Raw genomic sequence first — 21098 nt, 5'->3', positions numbered from 1 at the left:
AAGAAAACGCCGCTTTTGCTTTACATAATGTGAGTTTTTTCCTTTTCCAATTAGTGATGGATAAACACAGAACAAACCTAAACATAAAGCTGCTTTAATCCTACTAAATGTCATGTTTTTTACACTAATAAAATAGTAATAAAAACACTCTGATGGCACCATGGAGCAGAACATGTTACAAAATATTAATATTAGTGAGTAGATGCGTATAATCGGACTAGTAGCGTAGTCATATTTTGGGTAAAATTATTTTTTTGTCTCCAAACCCTGTTACAAACTATTTTACTGTCATTTCTTAGGTGTTTTTTTTCCGATTTTCCCGAATACATTATTATTTTCCATTTAATTATGCTATGAGGCTATTTCAAAGTATTCCTCCCAGCATCTGTGACGTCTTACCCGCTGTAGGCCATTCCGTCCATATCCCGGAAGTGAAGATGATTTACACCCAAAATCTACACACAAAAAGTACATTTTAGCCTTTTTTTCTTTTTTTTACAACAGCAATGCCAGTGTCATTATTCATTTAACACAAAAGCCATAGCATTTTGTCACAGTAGAAAAAATATACTGATATTTTATAGCAGTGCCATTATGTCAGTTTTGATGCATTGCAAGTAATAAGGGTAGTTAAATTATAAATACAAGCATTTCAGTCCAAACAACATGGCACACTACCCACAAATCACCAAAAGAGGGCGACATTTTCAAACTAAATAATATTGGATGTACAGATGTTGCAAGCATAAAGTCATGTTCATAAACAAGCAACAATCTCAGCACATTGCAGAATAAACAAAGTGAATAAATACAAAACTTACCACTTTCAACGCTGTACTGCGACCGTGGAGCTGTGGGGGAAAACACACAAGTTACACAGTGAAACCCCTTGATAACATAATGAATATGTTGCACAATTTGTACACAAAGGACTTTTTCACTCAACAACAAACTGAAAATAACACAAAAAATCCTTGTTCCCCAAAATAAAATGAGTAAAATAAACCAAATGACTCAATGTCAAATTCTCTCAAATGTCCTGTGTGGAGAAGCAGGCTCCACGCGGCCCCTCCCATCCAAGAAAGCACATTAATGAGAGATCTTACAGCTCATAAATAAACCAGGAAGTGGGACACCAGCTGGGAACGAGAGACTGATGGAGATAGATGCTCTGATAAATGAGGAGTTAACGCAGTGCAAGATGAAGACAGGAAACGCTGCAACGAAAGACTGCCAATGTAGCATTCGATATGTTTATCATAGAGACGGATCCATTTGTTTTGCACTGGAAAACGGCAACACTGAAGTAGAACGAGGTAGTAAAAAAAGACGAGGAGTATTTGAGTTGCTGATGATACAACTACAGAGCGACTTGAGGATATTATGTTTGCACCCAAGCGAGGAGTTCTCTCTGACAAGTGTTGGGACTATTCATTATAATTACTGTACTGTATTTATGTAACTAAATAGGAAAAATCGTTCAGCTACAGATCTGGAAATGGATGATCACTGCTCCTGTCATTTCAAATGCAGGGGACACATTTACAAATAAGTACATCTAACTCAGGGGGATAAACTATGGCAAGGGGGCCAAATTCCTCCAGCTAAATTAGCCGAAATGATCATTGTCAGTGCTACTTTATAATGCAAAATGTAAGATTTTAAGATATTCTACCACTATAGCTTAAAAAGGTCATATTTATTTGTGATATAGACCTAGAATTAATGTCCCAAGCCTCTTTAAAGGTACAGTTTGTGTTGATTGTCAGTCTAGGGCCTTCTGCTTCACAAATATATTGGAGAAAAAAGTACAAAAATGATCTATCTAGGCATTTACTCCCATTTAATGCCCGTGGTTTATCCAAGAGGCTCCAGCATTCGGATATAGTTACTACTTGTTTATAATGAAGGATGAAAGCGCAACGAGAGAAAAAACAGTCATATTTAATCAGGGTGCATATTTAATCTCAACCTCAAAGATGCTCAATCGGCTGAGCTTTCAACTAATCCTGATCAAACTCACTGCTCGCTGCAGAAGGAGGATGGGTGAAAACTGCAGAGAACATTGTTAATTTAATCTTTCTATTGACAGCGCAATGCAGCATCATAAAAAAAACATATGTACAAACAAAAACTATCTGAGCGTGAAAGATCTTGAGTCCCAAAGTGTGACCGCTCGAGCCCGGCGTTTGAGAACAAAAACAGTCAATTCCAGACGTCTCCGCGCGCTCCACCACCGGCTGCACCGCTTTGTCACACCTGGTGTCACGGCCCCGGTTTTCAGGGGCCTCAAACTCAAATCTAAATCGGCGCCATCGGATCTTCACGCACCAGCGACGAGCCACATCTGCTCCCACAGATGTTCAGCTCACGCCACTCGTTTACGTCTGGATAAACCCGTTCTGGCCTGAAGTGACCGTGACCCGCCGTGACCCCTTTGAAGTTCACATTCAGCGTAAGGTCAAAAAAAAAAACAGTCCTCATCTCGAAAAAAGTACATTTTAATTATGGTTTCAGGGCGTGAGGATGCTTCGTACAACTCTTATCGAAACGTGATTCAATTCCTTAATAATGATACTGTATAACATCTGTGGCGTTTTATAATAAGTTTTCATCTTAGAACTGTCAGAACTGTACTATGTAACTTTTCTGGTGGGTGGGGCTCTCCATACGAGCTTGTTTCCATGGAGATTTGTTTGCTTTGCCAGGAACGCTCCAATATATGGCGTTAACATTGTATATTTTACATTTATTCAAGGGGTTTTGGTGCTAAAAATATATACACCTGCAGCCTTGTTTCTCCACAAATCTGCCCCGTGCCTTTATCTGATGGCAACGCCTGCCTGTCTCCATGGAGATAGACGTGTTTAATGCCATAACGTGGGATATTCTGGCAAAAAAGAACATCATCTCTTTGAAAACAGCCCTTCGATAAGAGATTTTACGCAGAGCATCACAGAGAAAGGTAATTCAGAGGCAAAAAGGTGTGATCTGTCATGTAGCTATATATAGTATTTTGTTAAAGCTAAATAACCCACTGCCCACACTTTGTTTAAATATTCATGAAGTATCCATAAACACGGGAGTAGCTTCCTTCAGCCGTGTGGAGGCGGGCGCAGTTAACGTGGTGTAGCCCACCGCGAGCTTTAAGTGTACTGTTAACTGTACTGTAGTCAAAGTGTGCGATTACGCTACATTTTAAGCAAGTTTAAATATAATTCTTTCACATGTTTCATATTCAAAAAGGAATTGGGAGAAGTTAACAATTTACAAGGACTTTCACAATTGAATACATTCATTTCTCCGTTGTCTAAAAAGCATACTTGTACTTTAACTGCTGTACTGTGATGTATTGTTGTATTGTTTCTGTTGCTCATGAAATTAAATGAAAGTGTTATTAAACTTATAAAATACCACCTGATTCCTCCTGTTTAAACACTTTTTTCAGACAATATTGTGGAGCTGTATTGCCAGTATGTTGATTCGACATTACTAAGAATCTATATTAGAGATAGACGTTTGGCCAATATATCGGGCCAATATTTGTACTTTTTAGCACATCACTATCAACCTTAAATCTCCAGCACAGGCTTTCCTAAAGAATATGCATAAAGCTTTATTTTAATGATTAACACACTGCTCTTTTATTGGTTTGAACCAGTGTGAGTTTGTAGTAAATTAAGACTGCATAAATTAGGTGAAATTATCAATAGACCCAAAAAAACATGGGCAGATCTTATTAGTTATCGTTTTTTCTGGATTCCAAACAATCAAACAACAATGAAAAAACCTATCGGTCAATCTCTGATCTACGTCAATAATCGAAAATACACATCGTGCGCAGTTGTTTCGCCCGGAAGGCTTGAACCCGCAACCTTCTCGCTTCTACACTCCGCCAGACAGCATCCTGGGGCGACATTTCCCTCTATAAAGACACACCCCTCTCTCTTATTTGCGCTGCAGACCGCGCCTCCCTCCCACGGGGGGACGACGTCGTGCACATAACGCGGAGAACGGGCGGGGCAGGCGCTTACAGCCGTTGACGGTGTTGTTGTACGACGTGGTCCCGTAGCCCGTCGTGTTGAGGGTCTCTTTGCTCCCGCTCCGAGAGTTCCTCCTGCTGCCCCAGGGGTCGTTGTCGTAGGAACCGGATCGAGCTTTCATCTCCTCCTTTAAGATCAACCTCCCGATGCCACTCCCGACCTGAAGGCGACGCGGAAACCACAGAGTTACAGAGCTGATTGGACTCGGGGCGGCGGAATGAAAACACGGATGATTGAAAAGTAAATAGGAGTGAGAGGCGATGAGGCACCATACCATCAGGGGTGCATTATTTATGGATGTTACTGAGGAGCTGGAAGACGAGCTCGTGGAAAGCGAGACAGAGAATAATGAAGCGCTTACTCTTTGAAGACCACGGCTCCAGCCCTCTTCGTCGCCTCCCGTCGAGTAGCGCCTTCTCGGGGCTCGGTACGCTGCACAAGGAACGTTCAGATGGGTTTAAACGGGGAGTTATTTTTGGGAGACGTATATATATATATATACAGCGTGTGTGGATGCGGGGGAGGTTCTGGGTCTGGAGACGTCAAGACTTGGAAGACGCCGGGAGACGAGGAGGGGGAAACGATGTTCGGAAAACGACAAATCAAATAGCAAGTTTTGGGGTTTGCTTTGGATGTTATGCTCGTGTGACTTTTCTCATTTGCATAAAGATGTTTTATCTATATTTTAGTATGAAGTGTGAAAAGAACAAATAATATCACACATAAGTCGCTCCGGAGTATAAGTATATAAGTATAAATATAAGTATAATTCGCACCCAGGCCAAAACTATGAAAAAAGGTGCGACTTATAGTCCGGAAAATACGGTAAACTTTGTGGAAACTGTATTTATTATGGCTCAACTATTAACTTCGGTTTCCATAAAGATGTTTTCCTGTGTGGCGGTGAACTTGTCTATGTTGGTGTGGTTTTGTAATGCTAAAAATACACCGGCGTCTCCACAGATCTGACCTGTAACTTGGTCTGGGGATTGTCTTCGTAGAGTTAGACGTCCATAACTTTAGACTTTTGAGAGCAGTAAAAAGGCTGTCACAAAGGACTGGCCTCAATATATATTCACCAATCACGGGAATATTTGCGACATGTGCCAGATCTTATCACGATGATTTAGCTTCACTTGTTTTCTTGTTTAAACAAAGAAAAAGAAAAGCGCGTTATTGATTTGTGTGGATTGTTGTGACTATGAATGATTTGACCCCAGAGAATAAAGGACAAATCCAAAGCAAATACAAGTAATCCTGCTTTCGAAGGCCAGTTTAACAAACATTGACAAAAACACGTCAGTCAAAATCAAATCAGCTTCAGGAATAAAAGGCAAAAGAAAGAAAAGTAATCCAGGAATAAAAGGCAAAAGAAAGAAAAGTAATCCAGGAATAAAAGGCAAAAGAAAGAAAAGTAATCCAGGAATAAAAGGCAAAAGAAAGAAAAGTAATCCCATGTCAAACAAAGGCAGTTTATGTGATTGTACTGAGATAAACTTCTGTATTTAATCTGACAAATAAAGAAGAAATCCAATTTGAAGTCATAAAAATAACTGAACTTTAGCTCTTAGTATATAACATGCCACATTACACATTTTGTTGAATTAATTGGTAATTTTGTAATATAATAATATCAATGACTAAAGTTTGAAAAAGTGACTTAAGAATAATAAACGTGTTGAATTCATGTTGTGTAAGAATTCATATTTTTCTGGGTAGATATAAAACAAAAAATAGATTTTTTCTTCATTTTAAACGTTTAGGTAAAATGAAAAGCAAAAATTGGTCTATTAAAACTAAAAAATGAAGATGAGTTTGATTAAAAATATAAGAATTGATAAAGACATTAACTTTGACTTTAATACCAATTAAAATATACTGTAGTTATGGGAAAATGTACGCAAATCTTTTAATGCAATACTATTAGGTCTAGTCTTTAATAGGTAATGATTGCAAATTATAAAGTAAAAAGTATAAAGTGGGTGCATGTAATAATAAAATATAAAGTATGATAATACATTCTGACATGACTATATTGAAAACAAGGACCAAGGAGACCATTTTACTTTAAATGTGATGCAGATGTGTTCTGATACTGCACTTTTTATCATGTGAATTATGCATTCCATGAGTTCCGTGAGTCGTACCTTTCGGAGAGCTGGTGTAGGGGTAGTATTCAGACTCTGATTGGCTGTATGACTCAGGAGAGTAGGTGGAAAGTCTAGACGACCTCAGAATGTCCTCGCTGGTCCTGCTTTTGGTCGCTGCATCCACGTAAATGTCTGTAAAAGAAGACCAAATGTGTGAGAAGAACATGAACCACTCGTGCATGGTTTGCTGTGAAAGACGGAGCGTGATTGAAGAGGAAAGCTTAACTATACAAACATAATCCCAGCTTTAAGATCTCAGTTTTGACCTCGGATGCCACTTTGTGTGACTAAATCTTCTAAAACAAACACGGGGTGCGCTGTCAACAGAAAAACAACTGCTGAATATTCATACGCTGGAAATGTTCACTGTTTTTTTGTGAGAAAATACACTAACATTCTTGGAAACAGTCGAAATAGCAACGGTGGAAAGTTAACAAAGTGTAAAGTACTGTACATAATTAAAGTAAATGCTACAGTGGATACTTTTTTTTTTTACAGTTGAGAGCAGTAATCTATACTTTCTACTCCAGTACATTTTGAACTAGATGGAAGAGTAGAAAGTACTTTTCGTATGGTTTGAGGGGTTATTTTTAGCACGTTCATGGTGACATTCTAACTAAAGGTTTTGAGTTCAATCTCAGCTATGTGTAAACAAAAAATCATACATTAAAAAAAAAATTAAGAAATGCATAAAAATTGGCAAAATATTCTTTATCATTCTTTTTATTTTTTCTATTTTAAATGAGCACTTGAATACATTTATTTTTGTGTGCGCCACTTTTACTTTACATGATTTTTTTTTTGCTTCTGTATCAGTTCTTTAATAATTTGGCAAACTGTAGCACTTCTTCCACCAACACTGCAAAATAGTTACTTGCACTTTAGTTTACAACACATTTTTAAACTTAATTTGTACTATTTTTCACATTACAGACTATTTCATCTGATAATAAGATAAGATAAGACAATCCTTTATTGTCCACACATGGGGAAAAGTTGGTAATATTTGATTTAAAAGGTGCGCCTAATGAAATAGCAAGTAAATGTATGTATCCCGTCATCATTACATCATTTTCCTCTATTAAGATCAATATTTCGGTGTGGTATGTCACTCGTATTATTAACGGACAGTTAACGGTGTGTGACATGCAGTAATGCTGAACAGATTAGCCATGCTAGCACAGACGCATGGCCTCACTTTCAATCCACAACAAAGACAGTGACAACGGGAGAATCCTTGACAAATCTGAAAACTACGACGTGACGGTGGGTGAAAACACGGTGAATGGTATCGACGAAATATGATTCAAAAGGAGGGAGGATACTCACGACAATGAGCCACGGTCAGCAGGGAAAGTGGCGCAGAAGGCGGAGGGAGAGGGGAATAAAAAGTGATTTTGGATGCGATAAAAAGTTGACAAAGAAAAGGGGGAAAACATTACTGGAGAGCATCGTCATAGGAATAAAAGACAATGTGGCAATTTTCAATCCAAACAAAAGCCAGACTAGACAAAACAGGCAAGACACAGACACAGGATTGTACAGGACAGGACAGGACAGGGTGGTGTACATAACTGGCCTTGGACAAGACGAACGCTTGCATAACAATTGCACTATTCATATTCAGTGCTACGTTACATTCTGGACATTTGTGTCAACTTGATTCATTGATGCTGAAAGACAAATTATATTCACAAGGCATCACCGAGTGTCCATGTGGTGATATTTAAAACAAACTGACACGCAGCACGTTGAGCTCAGATTGTTTTTTTCAGTTGGGAGCCTTGAGTCCCCTTATGCCACAATTGTTTCTTTAAGTCTGGTCACTGCGAACAAGCTAAAACATCTCCTGTATACTGCATTTTCCGGACTATAAATCGCACCAGCCAAAAATGCATAATAGAGAAGAAAAAAACATATATAAGTTGCACTGGAGTATGAAATGCGGTTGCAAGTGTGAAAATAACAAATAATATCACATATAATTCGCTCCGGAGTATAAGTATATAAGTATAAATATAAGTATAAGTCGCACCCAGGCCAAAACTATGAAAAAAGATGCGACTTATAGTCCGGAAAATACGGTAAACTTTGTGGAAACTGTATTTATTATGGCTGAACTATAAACTTAATGAATCTGTGAGCATACTTCACCTGACAGTTTGTATCCCTCTCTTACATTCTGCATTTGTTATTGTTGCATCATGTTTGAAATAATAGTAATAAATCGACCATTGGTACTTATTTGACCAAAACTGCTCTCACAAGACTACCGTATTTTCCGCACTATAAGGCACACTTAAAAGCCTTTAATTTTCTCAAAAAACGACAGTGCACCTTATAATCCAGTGTGCCTTATAGTGCAGAAAACACAGTAGTATTTATTTGTAAAAGGCACATTAAACTTATACTTCATTCCCTTTATCTTTGGCTAACTCACTGATTTTTGCTGTTGTCCCATAAAAATCCTTAAAATCTAAATTAAACAGACTAATTAGCTGATTCATACAAACTTAAACGACACTGGCTGATTAATTGACTAAACGTCCATGTTGAACTATGACTGGGAAACATGGTGCAGTTGGAACTCTTAGCCCCGCCCACTTCAGGGACCAGCCATTTAAATACAATCGTACTCAGAACATGATTTTTGAGTAATATCTCTGTACTTTGTCTCTTTAAACAAATACTAAACTAAGAAACTTTACTTAGTTCTTATTCTACATCTGGTTATGACTTTTCCTTTTAAAATGCAGAGGTTGAAATTCACAGTGTTTACAGAAGTGAAATACACAGGAGTCCGGTACATTGCCTTTAATACAGCATTTAAAAAGTGTTGCGCTCAACTCTGCTCATCCGTCATAGTTAATGTTGAAACAAGAACAAGTGACAATCAATATCTATTCAGGAAGATATAAAACCCAACGAGGATCAATACTGCTGCTGCTGCCGGACTGTGCAGTGAATGGCCGTTCATCAAAATAAAAGCTTTTGATCTGGCGATTGACCGCGACACAATTGTTTAAGCAGCGCAGTTCGGCCGGTGATGTACTTCAGGGACAGAGGGAAAACAGTGCAAATAACTACGTAACAGACAGGACAGGGAACGTGCAGGGGAACGCCACATGTACACTTAAGGCTAGAAGCGGACAACCTATTTGCCAAGTAACACGATACAGGCTGTACACGATTATCACGGATTATTGGGATTATTTATGTCTTTATTTGCAAATTAAAGACAATGCATATAGTCCAGGGAAGTCATGTGGAAAATCAATTCGATAATATTGCTGTTATACTGCAATATTATTGCTGTAATATTGCAGTATAGTTAATCTGTAAACTTGTCTTGACAGTATAGTGACACAACCTAGTGACCTACAATAGCAATCTTGGTTATTATGATTTATTCAACTACAGCCATTTAAAGCCCCTTTTAACATTTACACACTAGGGCTGAAAAATATGAATAATAATAATAAGTGCAACTTTTCAAACATTAGATTAGATTGTGATTTACGTTTGAATAGTTGGAAAGTGCACATCTTTAAAAAGTCCAGGAGCGTTAATAACTTGAGAAAAGAAAGAAATCTGAACTGTTAAACTGATACGAAACTCACATACATTTAAGCACGAGGTCAGCAGGTTTTAAACGTAATAAGACAGGATGTTTTTTTTTTGTTTTTTTGCAAATGACTTAAATAGTTGCAGTCTTTGCGCTTTGCCAATTGCGATCATTCAAATAGCCATTTCGATTCGACTGCGATGCACTGTAACTTGGTGCCCTTTCGCGTCATATTGGCTGGATCGCACATGACACTATACCTTCAATTTACGTTGGCTTGGGACTGGCGTGCAGAACACACCGTCTTTCATGTCTCTTTTGCTCGCCGCGCTAAAGTTTCTGGTGCGTGCCGTGCCCCCTGTGTCCTCTCACTCAACACCTGACACGCCTGGGTGGGCTTTGCTGCGCTCTGCTCTGCCCATATATTTCCAGACAGGAATTTCACACCGTAGAGTCGCACGGACATTCTCCAGACATTTTACGCAGCACCGCTAAGCAACGCAATTAGCCCCAGCCCGATCCTTATCAGCCAATTCCACTAATCGTCTCGTACAAGTCGAACGCCTTCAGCTTTTTCTGTTCGCCGTTGTTATCTGATTGCGGTGGCTGCAGGTTTGTGTGTGTGTGTTCTTTTTTTTAACTTCTCTTTTCCGGACCAGAATGTCAATACTAGTCAATGCTGAACGCTAGGCCGCAGCTAAGGGCAGCGATAGCTCGATGTGAAGGGCTAAATGGAGTAGTAAAGCACAGTGACAGGCGGTTAACAGGCAGGCTAAGGCGGGGCTAGCTGCACTGTACCCGTTCGCGTATAGATGGGCGGTTTCCTGTAGATGTTGGGGTCCCCTGTGGCTGAGGAGAGACAGAGGAGATGGACAAGTGAACGAGGAGAAGCTAAACGGTGCATCAGTGGTGGGAAAGCATTGCAACGGCATAACAGAGTAAAAGTAGTACGATTATACGCATGTTATAACGGAAATGTCAAATTATGATACCAAGGAAAAGGCTTGATACTAATCTTGATCATACCGCAATGATCGAAAAACACTCTTTTTTTGAACAATAAAATCTAATTTTTAGGGCTGCAAAAATGTATCAACCAATAATGACTGATTGAAAAAAAAGAATCAAATTAATAATAATTGTTGTATTTTTATAATCGTTATCTTTATCTGTGATTATCAGACTCTAGAACACATACAAAAATCAAAAATCATAAAGACAGTGTCAATATCAAAATAATAAACTATTTCATTTTTTCATCAAATATTACACTTTGGTAGTAAATATTCTCTATGTAGCCTTCACTAATCATAATTCAACCTTTAATTTGTTGATAACGTTTTTTAAAACGTCTTATTGTACGAGAAAAAATATAATTTAACAAATAGAAAAAGGAATCACTGACTAGACAAATAAAATAATCTGTAGCTGCTGCCCTAGTAACTTTCAACACACAATTATGAAATTTTGCTTGAATTTATGTGACCTTTTTGTGCATCTTTAGATAGTTATTTGGATCAATTTGGATCTGGATATCAATATATAGTTTGACAACCCAAATTACAATAAGTGCCTCTAACGCTACTTACTGTAAGTACAACCCTGGTATAGGCTACTTCTAACTTGATATGTGTTTCCTAACTAGCCCAAATCTAGTAAGTGACATAATTAATTTCTTTCGACCTTGTCATTAATACTAGAAATATTAATATCAGCCTAGCAATAATCGCAGAACATTTAAATAAAAGCATGACATTGCTTTCCACCACTGTTGACCACGACTCACAAAGAGGGTTGTGTTGGGATGTGGAGGGTAAAGGAACATAAAATAAAATAAAAGTACACAAAGGAAGAGCAATCACACCATGTGGCATAAACACATGGGACGAGCTCTTCTTCCCGGACAAAGCAAAACCATGTCAGAGTGATGCGCCTCAGTGGAAGTGGGTTAAACATGGAGCTCGTGAGAGAGTGCGGTGAGGGGATGAGTTTGGCTCCTACCTGGCACATGAAAATGTTTGGGGGGCTGGTTAGTGGTGGGTGTGCTGGACTGCCCATCTTGGCCGTAATAGGGCGAGCTCCTGCCGCTCTCGGAGCCTGCGGCCAGCCACAGCCAATCACAGCGGAGGAGCAATGAACATGAGGGAGGGGTTTAACAGAGCACCATGCAGATGAAAACGTTAATATCATTCAAAATTACAACGTGACTTTGAATAACTGTTCCACTTGTGTAATGACAGGGTTTGTTACTTTCGGATAGACAGGAGATAGTGGACCAAGGGACTGAACTGAAAACGTGTGACGATTAATGAATTATCTGACTAGTCGATTACCTTTATAATTGTTAGTTGCAGCTCTAGTTGGTTTAACCTAGTTGCACGTTAAAGCTAATACAACACACATTTGGACTCAACATGCATTCCATTGCTCAAATATACTTCAAAAGGGCGCTTTCTGGAGCGCCCCAATGTCGCTATTTTCCTATGGAGAAAGCCATAGTGACGTAGTCACTGTTGATTGTGATTTGATTGGCTAAAAATCCCCTTTGATTTTCTATGGGGCTCTGGGGCGCTATTCAAACCGCCCCATGGGAACGTAGAAAAGTGACGCAGGCTGCACAGCAGACCACGCGCCGCGCAAACAAAGTATACATCTATATCTATTTATATATATATATGGATATATATTATTATTTTACACATTTACACTAATAAGAATATAAGATATTTTTTAATGAATTATATTGTTTTTAGACACAAAAGAAATTGACATAGTTGGCAGATTGACAGGGGGGCGGCGCCCCAGCGCCCTTAATGGACCAGCCGCTGCTGCTCAGAGTGTCAGAATCTAATTTCTTTACATCACTGAAATCAGCATTTTTTTGGGGCAAATCAGCACTAAGTTGCCTTTCGTTGTTTTACACACACATTAAAATTATTGAATTAGAAACAGTCATTTGAGTCATTAGCTAACCCACTTCTGAACATAATATTTCACGTTTATGGTTAAAAAGCTGTACGTGGTTTTTGTGCAGTAAAAAGATTTGTTGTAAAAGCAGCTCTTGGGGTCAAAATGAGACGGTCGAGTGCTGTCTGCGCCTGATTATAACGATGCCGCCTATTGGTCCACTCCTCGACTGTGCAGTGAGTCAGTGCACATGTGCAAGAGTTCGATGGGATGAAAGCCATTGATGGTTATTTTATCAGGTAGCGAACGTTTAAACTCTTCATCAAAGCATTTATGCGAGGGTCACCGACAATGAAAGCGATGGGAATTCAAATGCAGTTTGTATATCCTGTACAAGTGCTACAACGTGTGTGTTTGGAGAAAGTACAACGTGACTTTACCAGTGTATCCATAAGGCTGAGGAGAGCGAGGCATGATGGGAGACATCCCCTGGCGACTGAACGTTGGGGAGTCTATGTAACCTGGACTGGGGCACCTCTGCTTGTCCAAACTGTCATAGTCCTGAAGACAAAGACATGGTTGTGGGGCGGTTCACAGGAAATGCACAACGACAGGTCAAATAGTTGAATGACAGGTGGCAACATCAGCGGCGGACGTGTCTAAGCCTGCCTTAAGTGGAAGAGTGCTTACCTGAGAATATGGAGAGAGCGTCCCGAGAGACTGAGGGCGACAGGGGGGGATGGTTAATATTCACCGAGTCACACAGGGCACAGTCATTAAGCATCAGCATCAAGAGTCCATTTGCAAAACTGACAACCACAGTATCAATATTGCCCTAATTGACTGTATTTAATCAACAGTGTGATTATATTAGTTGCGTTGAGGATGTGACTACAAATGGTCTGTAGAAAAGCGTCTGTGTGAGGTCTGAAATAACTTGAATAACTGACACATACACCAGAGTTAGAACCACTAAAAGCTACACAAAGTACAACATAATATAGCGTTGCAAAAAAGTTAATAGCCGGACTATCGAAGGCAGCTGGAAATACAATGTTTTTCTGATTTTGTTCGCTAAAAGCAGATGAAGAAGTTTTTGCATGGAAGCATTCAAGCTAAAAGCAAAAAAAAAAATAAGACAATTTTTTTCTAGTATATTTGTGATATTCACTTTATCTGCTTACATTCAATTAACATGACACATAGTATTTTGATGGAAAATGAAGATGTATTAGTTTGTGCATTTGAATCTTTTTTTTTCAAAATACTCAACTATTGAACTTTATTTTCCAAACTGAAAATCAATAGCTAAAGCCCCGAACGTAACTCTCTCTTTTAACCTTTCTCAGATGAATGTAGTGCAAGAGTGCAGGTGACAAAGTGGACATGATTTGTAATTAATCAGCTAATTGAACGGTCCGAATAAATGTCAATGAGTTTGTAATCATGCACCAGAGCGTGAAAGAGCGACCCATGGAGTCTTTCTGTAATCAAACGCTTAAAACCAAATGCCAACAGGGATATTATATTCGAATGAGTTAGAGGTGCTATTGAACAATACAGAATACATGGTATATTTCACATCAACATTAAAGGTTGTTTTTTTAAAGTGGAACTCAGTAACTTTTGTTTTGTGTTTTGCATTTCTGGTGGTTTTTACCTCATTTTTTTGTCTGGATTTTTGTATAAAGCAGAATCGAATAGAGTTGTCCATTCTGCTTTACTTTAATTTTCATAATTGTGTCTTTAAAGTGACCAGTGACAACAAAAACAAACTAAAACTGTCGCCACTGCTCGTGTTAATGGGCCGACCACCTTGTCTGCGACGCTCATTCACTCTATATTTAGAAGTTACTTAGTTCCACTTAAAATTCTCCCCGTAAAATCGGACGGGTTGTATATTTTTCTTCAGTCCAGGTGTGTGCTTTGAATGTACCTCCCCATAGCAGTAAGTGTGTAGCCCCTCATCGGAGGCATATCTGTGGTAGGGCTGGTAAGAGGAGCATATGAGGTCAGGCGGCTGCACCTCGTAAATGGCCTTGACCCTGGGGAGGGCGGCTAGATCCTTATAATCTAGGAAGTCATTCTCCACTCTGGCCTGGAGAGAGGACACACAGAACACCAAACCAGAAACAAAGACAGGACGGTCAAACACGTGAACAGAGCGCGGCGAGGCGTGGTGCATTCAGGTGCTCGCAGAGAGGAGGGAAAATGCTGATCCGGGCAGGAAACGGGATCTACGGCGTTCTGACTCGAATTGACAAGTGAACCATCTTTGACAGTTTTATTACTTTGGAGGAGTTTTATTTGCGAGCATTAAAAAGATCTACGCCGCTTTAGTGATTTGCGATTTATGCCCTGCAGACGTCCCAAAGCATTTATAGTGACATGTGAGGCTTTATCGTTCTTGAAAACCCCAAGGTCTCGATTTTGATACTTTTGATGGGCCATATATTTACTGTGCACATGATCAAATTGCATTTATCAGACCGAGATACTCAAAATACGTTTACAGATTATTACCAAGAGTTTCATCCCAACAAAAGCCCAGTATTCATAAACAAAAATAGTGATTTAGGGTTAAAAATATATATATTTCCTCGTGAAAGCTTAAAGGACAAATATTGTATGAAAATATTCTTATTATACACAGTAGTTGTGACTATGTTCAGTTAGGTTTATATCTTCTTTATATATACAATTAGTGTATCTTCAATTCAAATTAAAATGATTAAAAACTACCACAAAAGAGACAGAAACAAGGGTATAATGTGATAATTCCGCCCTTTTGTGCATCATTTCGTTATTAATGGTTCACGTGAGAACTCAAACCTCTTTACTTTTACCTACATCGGGATAGTCACTTGGTTTCAATATCGCCAATCCTTATTGCTATGGCAACGGTTGTACTTTCTCATCACTCTGAAACCCATGGGTACGAGCACTTGAATGCAACACTGGTCGAGAATGGACCTGACGGAGTGAAAACAGCACTAGAAGCATGCACGCTCCTCCAACATACGGCAGAGGAAGTTGTTGACCTTCATACACCGAGCACGTATGAAACAGGAGCAGAGAGGAGACCGTATGGACGGCCGGGCGAATGCTTACGCAGCGTTTTCCTCTCATCCATCACCTCCGAGTGAAAGGTCATTGATTGTAGAATGAGAGCTGAGCGGGTTGGAGCTGCTTACATGCAGAGCAGTCCTGACATGTCAAGACACAGGCAACCGGCAGCACTGAGCTCAAGTTCATGCAACACACCAGGCTTTATGAACCAGGAGCATGCACCTGGATGGAACAGGGCTGTGCTAATATACAACCACTTGGATTTTACCCAGCGTCATAACCAGTTTTATAACCGATTTACTTCCTAAAGAATCCCATCAATGTCTACAAATAAGAAAAACAGCTTGGTTGAAACTGGAAGAAGATAGCATTGAGGTAATGTACACATTCATGTAGTATTTTAGTTAATATATTGTGCATATTATAAAGGTTTAATACTAGATGCTCAACCTGGCAAATCTCCATCCATTTATCCAGGCTCAGATATTTATTTCTAGTTTATACAAAACACTGATAACTGTTCTTTTCCCTGTTTACTAAAGTACTTTTAATTACACGTATTGATTTCCCATGCACAAAGCAGAGTGCAAGGTGAGACAGACACAAATACAGCTGTGAGCGTCACACATGAAGCTGGTGAACAGGCCAGTGGAGTCAGGTCAGTGCTGAGCCATCCAAGCCTCGGGGTAGTGCTTGTGTTACTGCTTTGGGAGGGGACAGAGGAGGTCTTTTGTGCTCGCCACCAAAGGTGACTACAGACAGCTGGGTAAGAGGTTACTTACACATATAACTCTGCTGGGAGAGCCGATGGAGGAGCCCGGCGGAGAGATGGAAGCCTCTGACAGACGCCTGTGCTGTGAAGGAAAAGAAGAAAGCCTGTTGTTGTAGATGCCGCAGATGCACATGCATGTGTTTTGTGTTGTATGCGGTGATACTCATTGACTTATGCACACCCTGAGTCTTTTCTCTGCCCTCGCCGCCTGCTTGCATAATGGGTGCCACACCTCTGAGCCTAGAAAACAAGTGCAGACAGATTGTTAGGCGTTCACAGATGCATAAAACCTGCAGAGCATTACATTGTTACAGTAAGCATTTGAATGGAACTTATGCTTACATACAGAAGTAATTATTAGACGTAAAGGTGCACTGAGTAACTTTTTAGTTGGAGGGTGCGCCACCCGCTTGTCTCCATGAAGATACTGTTGTTATGGCTAGAATGTGACAAAGCAATCTCCATGAAGAAAGCAGGTGTTGCACCCTGCACCAGATAGGTGACATAATGCACCTTTAAGTCAGTTTTTTGCTGACATAGTGAAGGGTTCATTACAAATGTTGGCTAAATATGTTCATTAATGTCACCTTTTAATTAGAGTAAAATATGCCACATGTGAATTTTAAAACATAGACATCCAATTATTTTATATTCATTAATGCTGAAATTGATTTTTTGTTTGCAAATACCAGAATCTGTAAATTAAAACTTCCGACTCTATACACCTGTGTTTTTCAAAGTAATTTAACAATTATGAAATGGATTCAACACGTTTTGTCAACTAACATTTTACCACTGTCAATGTAGTTTCACTGTGGGAGTCCTGAGTCAGTTGCATGGTTATTTTGGGGGTCCCGGCCTGAAAAGTTTGGGACCCCCAGGTCTACACTGCTAAAAATTCACCTGCCAAGTACATTTCCTCTCCCTCTTTGAACATGGTGTTGCAGCGGGCACAGCGGGCACAGGTCGGGTGGTAGTGTTTCCCCCCGGCCTAAAAGAGAGTAAGAAAAACAGAAGAGGCGTGACCACACATAAATTATCATCATAAACAGTTGCTCCGCAGAGACAGCTAATCTGCAAATGGCTCCCCCACGAGCAGGTCACGCTGTCCATATGTTTCATAATGTTAAGCACCTGACCACCAGCGGCCTCACACTGGTAGAAGAGATCACTGAATATTTACTTGCCCGGAGTGTGTTTCATCAGCCCACACAGACGTTGTAAGATATGTATTTCTTTTACTGACAAAGAAAGTACTGTAAATACGTCCAATTCATAATAGGCAAGAAAAGAAAAAAAAAAAAAAACAGATAAGGACTAAACCAAAAATAATTCCCTGTCTAATTCTTGAACTTAAAAATCTGGTTTTACTTTTACTACACAATTTAAGTTTCAGCCATTTGTTTATGATCCTAAAGGTTTAAAAACAGCTTCAGTTTTAATTGAGGGCCATTTTAGTGAGGCATTTTTGGACAAATCAGCCCTAATGATAAGGACACAAATTGATTCCAACAATAAAGCTAGACAAAATAATAGACCAAAAACAGAAATTACATTGAATAAACTAACTGAGCAGCAGTAAAGTTTCAGCAATTACCAAGTATAATATGGAATAAAACCAGGTATAATTCCAAAACAAATGCCAGTACAAAACCAAAGCTATAGGACAAACATCTGCCTAAACCAGGGAAACATTTAAGCTGTAGTAGCCCTTGAATGAGACTTATGACCCGCTTGTGAGCCATAAGTGGTCAACGTACTGCAATTTGAGAACCACCTAGAAAGACCACCGTGGCTTTGCCCTTACAATTAGAGCACAATCCCAGAAGGCCGGTCACGTGACAACATGTGCAAAAAGAGAAAGGCACCAAAAACATGTCCTTGGACGTCCAACACGGCTCCTGGGGATGGAGCGTGCAGGCGAAATGGGCACACCAAATAGTGCACGTATGAAGTCTCTAAAGCAGAGCGGATCGGCCCTTTTCACACGGTTCACTGTCCCAGGACGTTCCAAACACGGGCAGCAGCGGGGCAGGTGGCCGAGGCGTGCCCCCATCCTGTCACCTCAGGCCCCACGGACGCGCCGCCAGAGAGGAGCTATTTATAGGATCAGTCATGTGACCCATGTCAAGGAGAGGGGACATGGTCATGAAGAGTTATCCGGCATTCATGTTGGATTAAACGGGATGGATGAATTAGACCATTTTCTGAGTCAAAACACGATAAAGGTTTGATTAAGTCGACAAAAACTTGTGTCGATTTATATATTTTTTGTAAATCAGAACAACCAGTAATATTCATAATGCAGCTTTTAACTGTTTAAGTGTTTACAAGTGAAGAACCAAGCAGATTGATGTGTTTTTTGTTGTCAAATTAGGTGTTTCCTGCTAATATGAACAACTGCAAATAGTTTTAGATCGTATTCACTTTCTAATTGCAATTTAAAACACATTTTAAAATCTGAAAAGAAAGTGGTCCACTTCCTTTGTACAGAAGTTTGTTGAAATATACCCTCATTTAAAGTCAACTGCATTCTACAACTGTATTTCTTTACAGGGAAAACTAATTATTGGCAAATGAATATGGTTTGTAAGTGTGAGTTACTTTGTGTAGCTTGCACAGATTCCTTTATCTTCTACTTCCTTCTTATTAATCCAGACTTGATGAGAACAATGGTTTGAGATGAGAACAAGGATTTTTTTACTGAAAGCACTTGAAAATATGAGACAAAAGAAAGATTTTCAACCTTTTGATCACAAGAATGTCACCGTAAAGCAGCCACTTACAAAGAATCTCCTACACATTTCTTCTTCTGACACAACAATTTCAAGTTATTCAGAAAGCATCCCTTCTTTGATCCACTGCTCCGGTGTTTCAGCTGCATTTTAATCAGTCCTTACGCTCTTTGTCTCTCTTCATCTCTCGTTGTCTCTCTCCTCCGTCCGTCTCCTTCAGTCTCATGTTGCTCTGTAAGAAGAACCAGGAAGGATGCTCCAAGAAGCCCGTCTTTCCGCCTTCTGCCTTTCCCAGCATCGGCACGGTTTATATTAGAAGCAGCCACACAATATCACCTCACCACTGGCGTCTGTAATGGGTGGTATGAATGACCGGAAGGCTTGAAAAATATGAATGAGGGCACTAAAAAAAGCAATGCAATATGTCTAGCGCTTGGAAAACCGAGTGCCAATCAGGCAGACTGTGACACAGCGTGTGTTCGTCCCACGCAGTTTGCTGATCTAATTATGGTGCAAGTTTGTACATCTCTCTGAAAGCAAGTTGAAAGTCAAATAAAGTGGTGCTCATAAGTCCTATGAGACCAATTCAGTTGCATGTCTTATAATCATAGTCATAATGAAATATGGAGACATTATTGTGTTGTATTTTGGTTGGGATCAGTCGTTTCTGTGTTAGTCCTGGTAACATAAATGGCAATATTAATAATAAACAGTCTTTGGTAACACTGTAAAATAACTACACTTGTATTAGCCTATTGCACAACAAAGACTTAATAATAATACATTTCTGTTCATGAAATATTAAGGTAATTAAGGTGTTGTCATTTTAAAGTCCTGACAAATGAGCGCATATTCATAAAGTATAGTTGTATTCGTATAGTATTGACGTATCATTACACAAGCAGGCTCACTAAGGTCCTTGGACCAGAAACTGTTGTTGGTTCCTCGCACCCGTTTTCGGACCAAAGGAGACAGATCCTTCCAGGCTGTTGCCCCCAGACTCTGGAACGATCTTCCGTTCTCCCTACGGTCACTGGACTCAGTTACTGCTTTTAAGGGTCAGCTTAAAACCTTTTTATTTAGTCAAGCCTTTTAAATGCACTTGTTTTACGGACTCATTTTATTGTATATTGTTGTATATGTTTTGTTCACTGTAAGTTTTTTGTGTTTTTATTGTTTTATTCTGTGTTTTGTGAAGCACTTTGTGACCTCTGTCTGTGAAAGGTGCTATACAAATAAAATTTACTTACTTACTTACTAGGCAATTCAAGTATTTGACAGAAAACCCACCCAAAAACATCATCTTTTCACTTTTGAAAATGTTGCTTGAGAAATGATGTGGCAACGCTGTTTTCTGGTATAAACTTGCCTTGGCTTGTGTCAGACTCTCTCAGACCAAACACCAGAGCCTCTGTCAGTGGAGTTCAACAGTTCAGAACATCTTTAGGACAGTTCAGTTTTTGTTTCAATGTGCCCAGCCTGTGGAAATATCTTTCTGCTGACGTAAAACTGCAAACTGACCTGAACATCTTTAGAAAACATCTGAAGCTGTGGCTGAATCAAGCCTGAGTTGACACATGATTTGTATTGCACGGTTCCAAAAGCCTTCTATAGACAGAGACAATGCATCGGGTTCATTTAATGTAAGTGCTTTGTCCATATCAAATAAATACATAAATACATAAAAACATAAATACCATACAATGTGCAAAATAGGGCCATAAAATCAGAAATCCCTAAAAATGTCATATATTTTGGCATCAACATGTTGCCAGATGCTGCAGATAAGATTCAGAACAGTGGACTCATAATAGTTAAGTCAATGAATTTCTAGAATGATTTGATGTCTGTAACAAA

At 39.4% G+C, this 21098-nt stretch overlaps 2 protein-coding genes across 9 annotated transcripts in view; one reads left to right on the top strand and one right to left on the bottom strand.

The window, feature by feature from the left end:
- Positions 1-21098, top strand: part of ebf1a (EBF transcription factor 1a) — a 311927-nt gene that overhangs the window by 27436 nt on the left and 263393 nt on the right. The gene's annotated exons all lie outside the window — the stretch shown is intronic.
- Positions 1-21098, bottom strand: part of ablim3 (actin binding LIM protein family, member 3) — a 69856-nt gene that overhangs the window by 3129 nt on the left and 45629 nt on the right. Inside the window, exons 7-19 of one of the 8 annotated variants that reach the window (XM_072439789.1) lie at positions 17410-17497; positions 16688-16746; positions 16517-16588; positions 14602-14763; positions 13356-13385; positions 13106-13226; positions 11760-11855; positions 10557-10607; positions 6191-6325; positions 4318-4475; positions 4035-4203; positions 822-851; positions 400-455 (exon numbers count right to left, since the gene is read on the bottom strand). In XM_072439789.1, the coding sequence (XP_072295890.1) occupies positions 400-455; positions 822-851; positions 4035-4203; positions 4318-4475; positions 6191-6325; positions 10557-10607; positions 11760-11855; positions 13106-13226; positions 13356-13385; positions 14602-14763; positions 16517-16588; positions 16688-16746; positions 17410-17497 (1227 nt within the window). The remainder of the gene's footprint in view (positions 1-399; positions 456-821; positions 852-4034; positions 4204-4317; positions 4476-6190; positions 6326-10556; positions 10608-11759; positions 11856-13105; positions 13227-13355; positions 13386-14601; positions 14764-16516; positions 16589-16687; positions 16747-17409; positions 17498-21098) is intronic. The other 7 variants (XM_072439790.1, XM_072439792.1, XM_072439791.1 and 4 more) reach the window with 7 other exon arrangements.

Source organism: Eucyclogobius newberryi, unplaced genomic scaffold (genome assembly GCF_026437365.1).
Source record: "Eucyclogobius newberryi isolate DKJ021-1_F unplaced genomic scaffold, fEucNew1.0.hap1 SCAF_11, whole genome shotgun sequence".
Lineage (NCBI taxonomy): Eukaryota > Metazoa > Chordata > Actinopteri > Gobiiformes > Gobiidae > Eucyclogobius > Eucyclogobius newberryi.
Note: the sequence above shows the minus strand (reverse complement) of the source record. Positions and strands in the feature narration are given on the sequence as shown.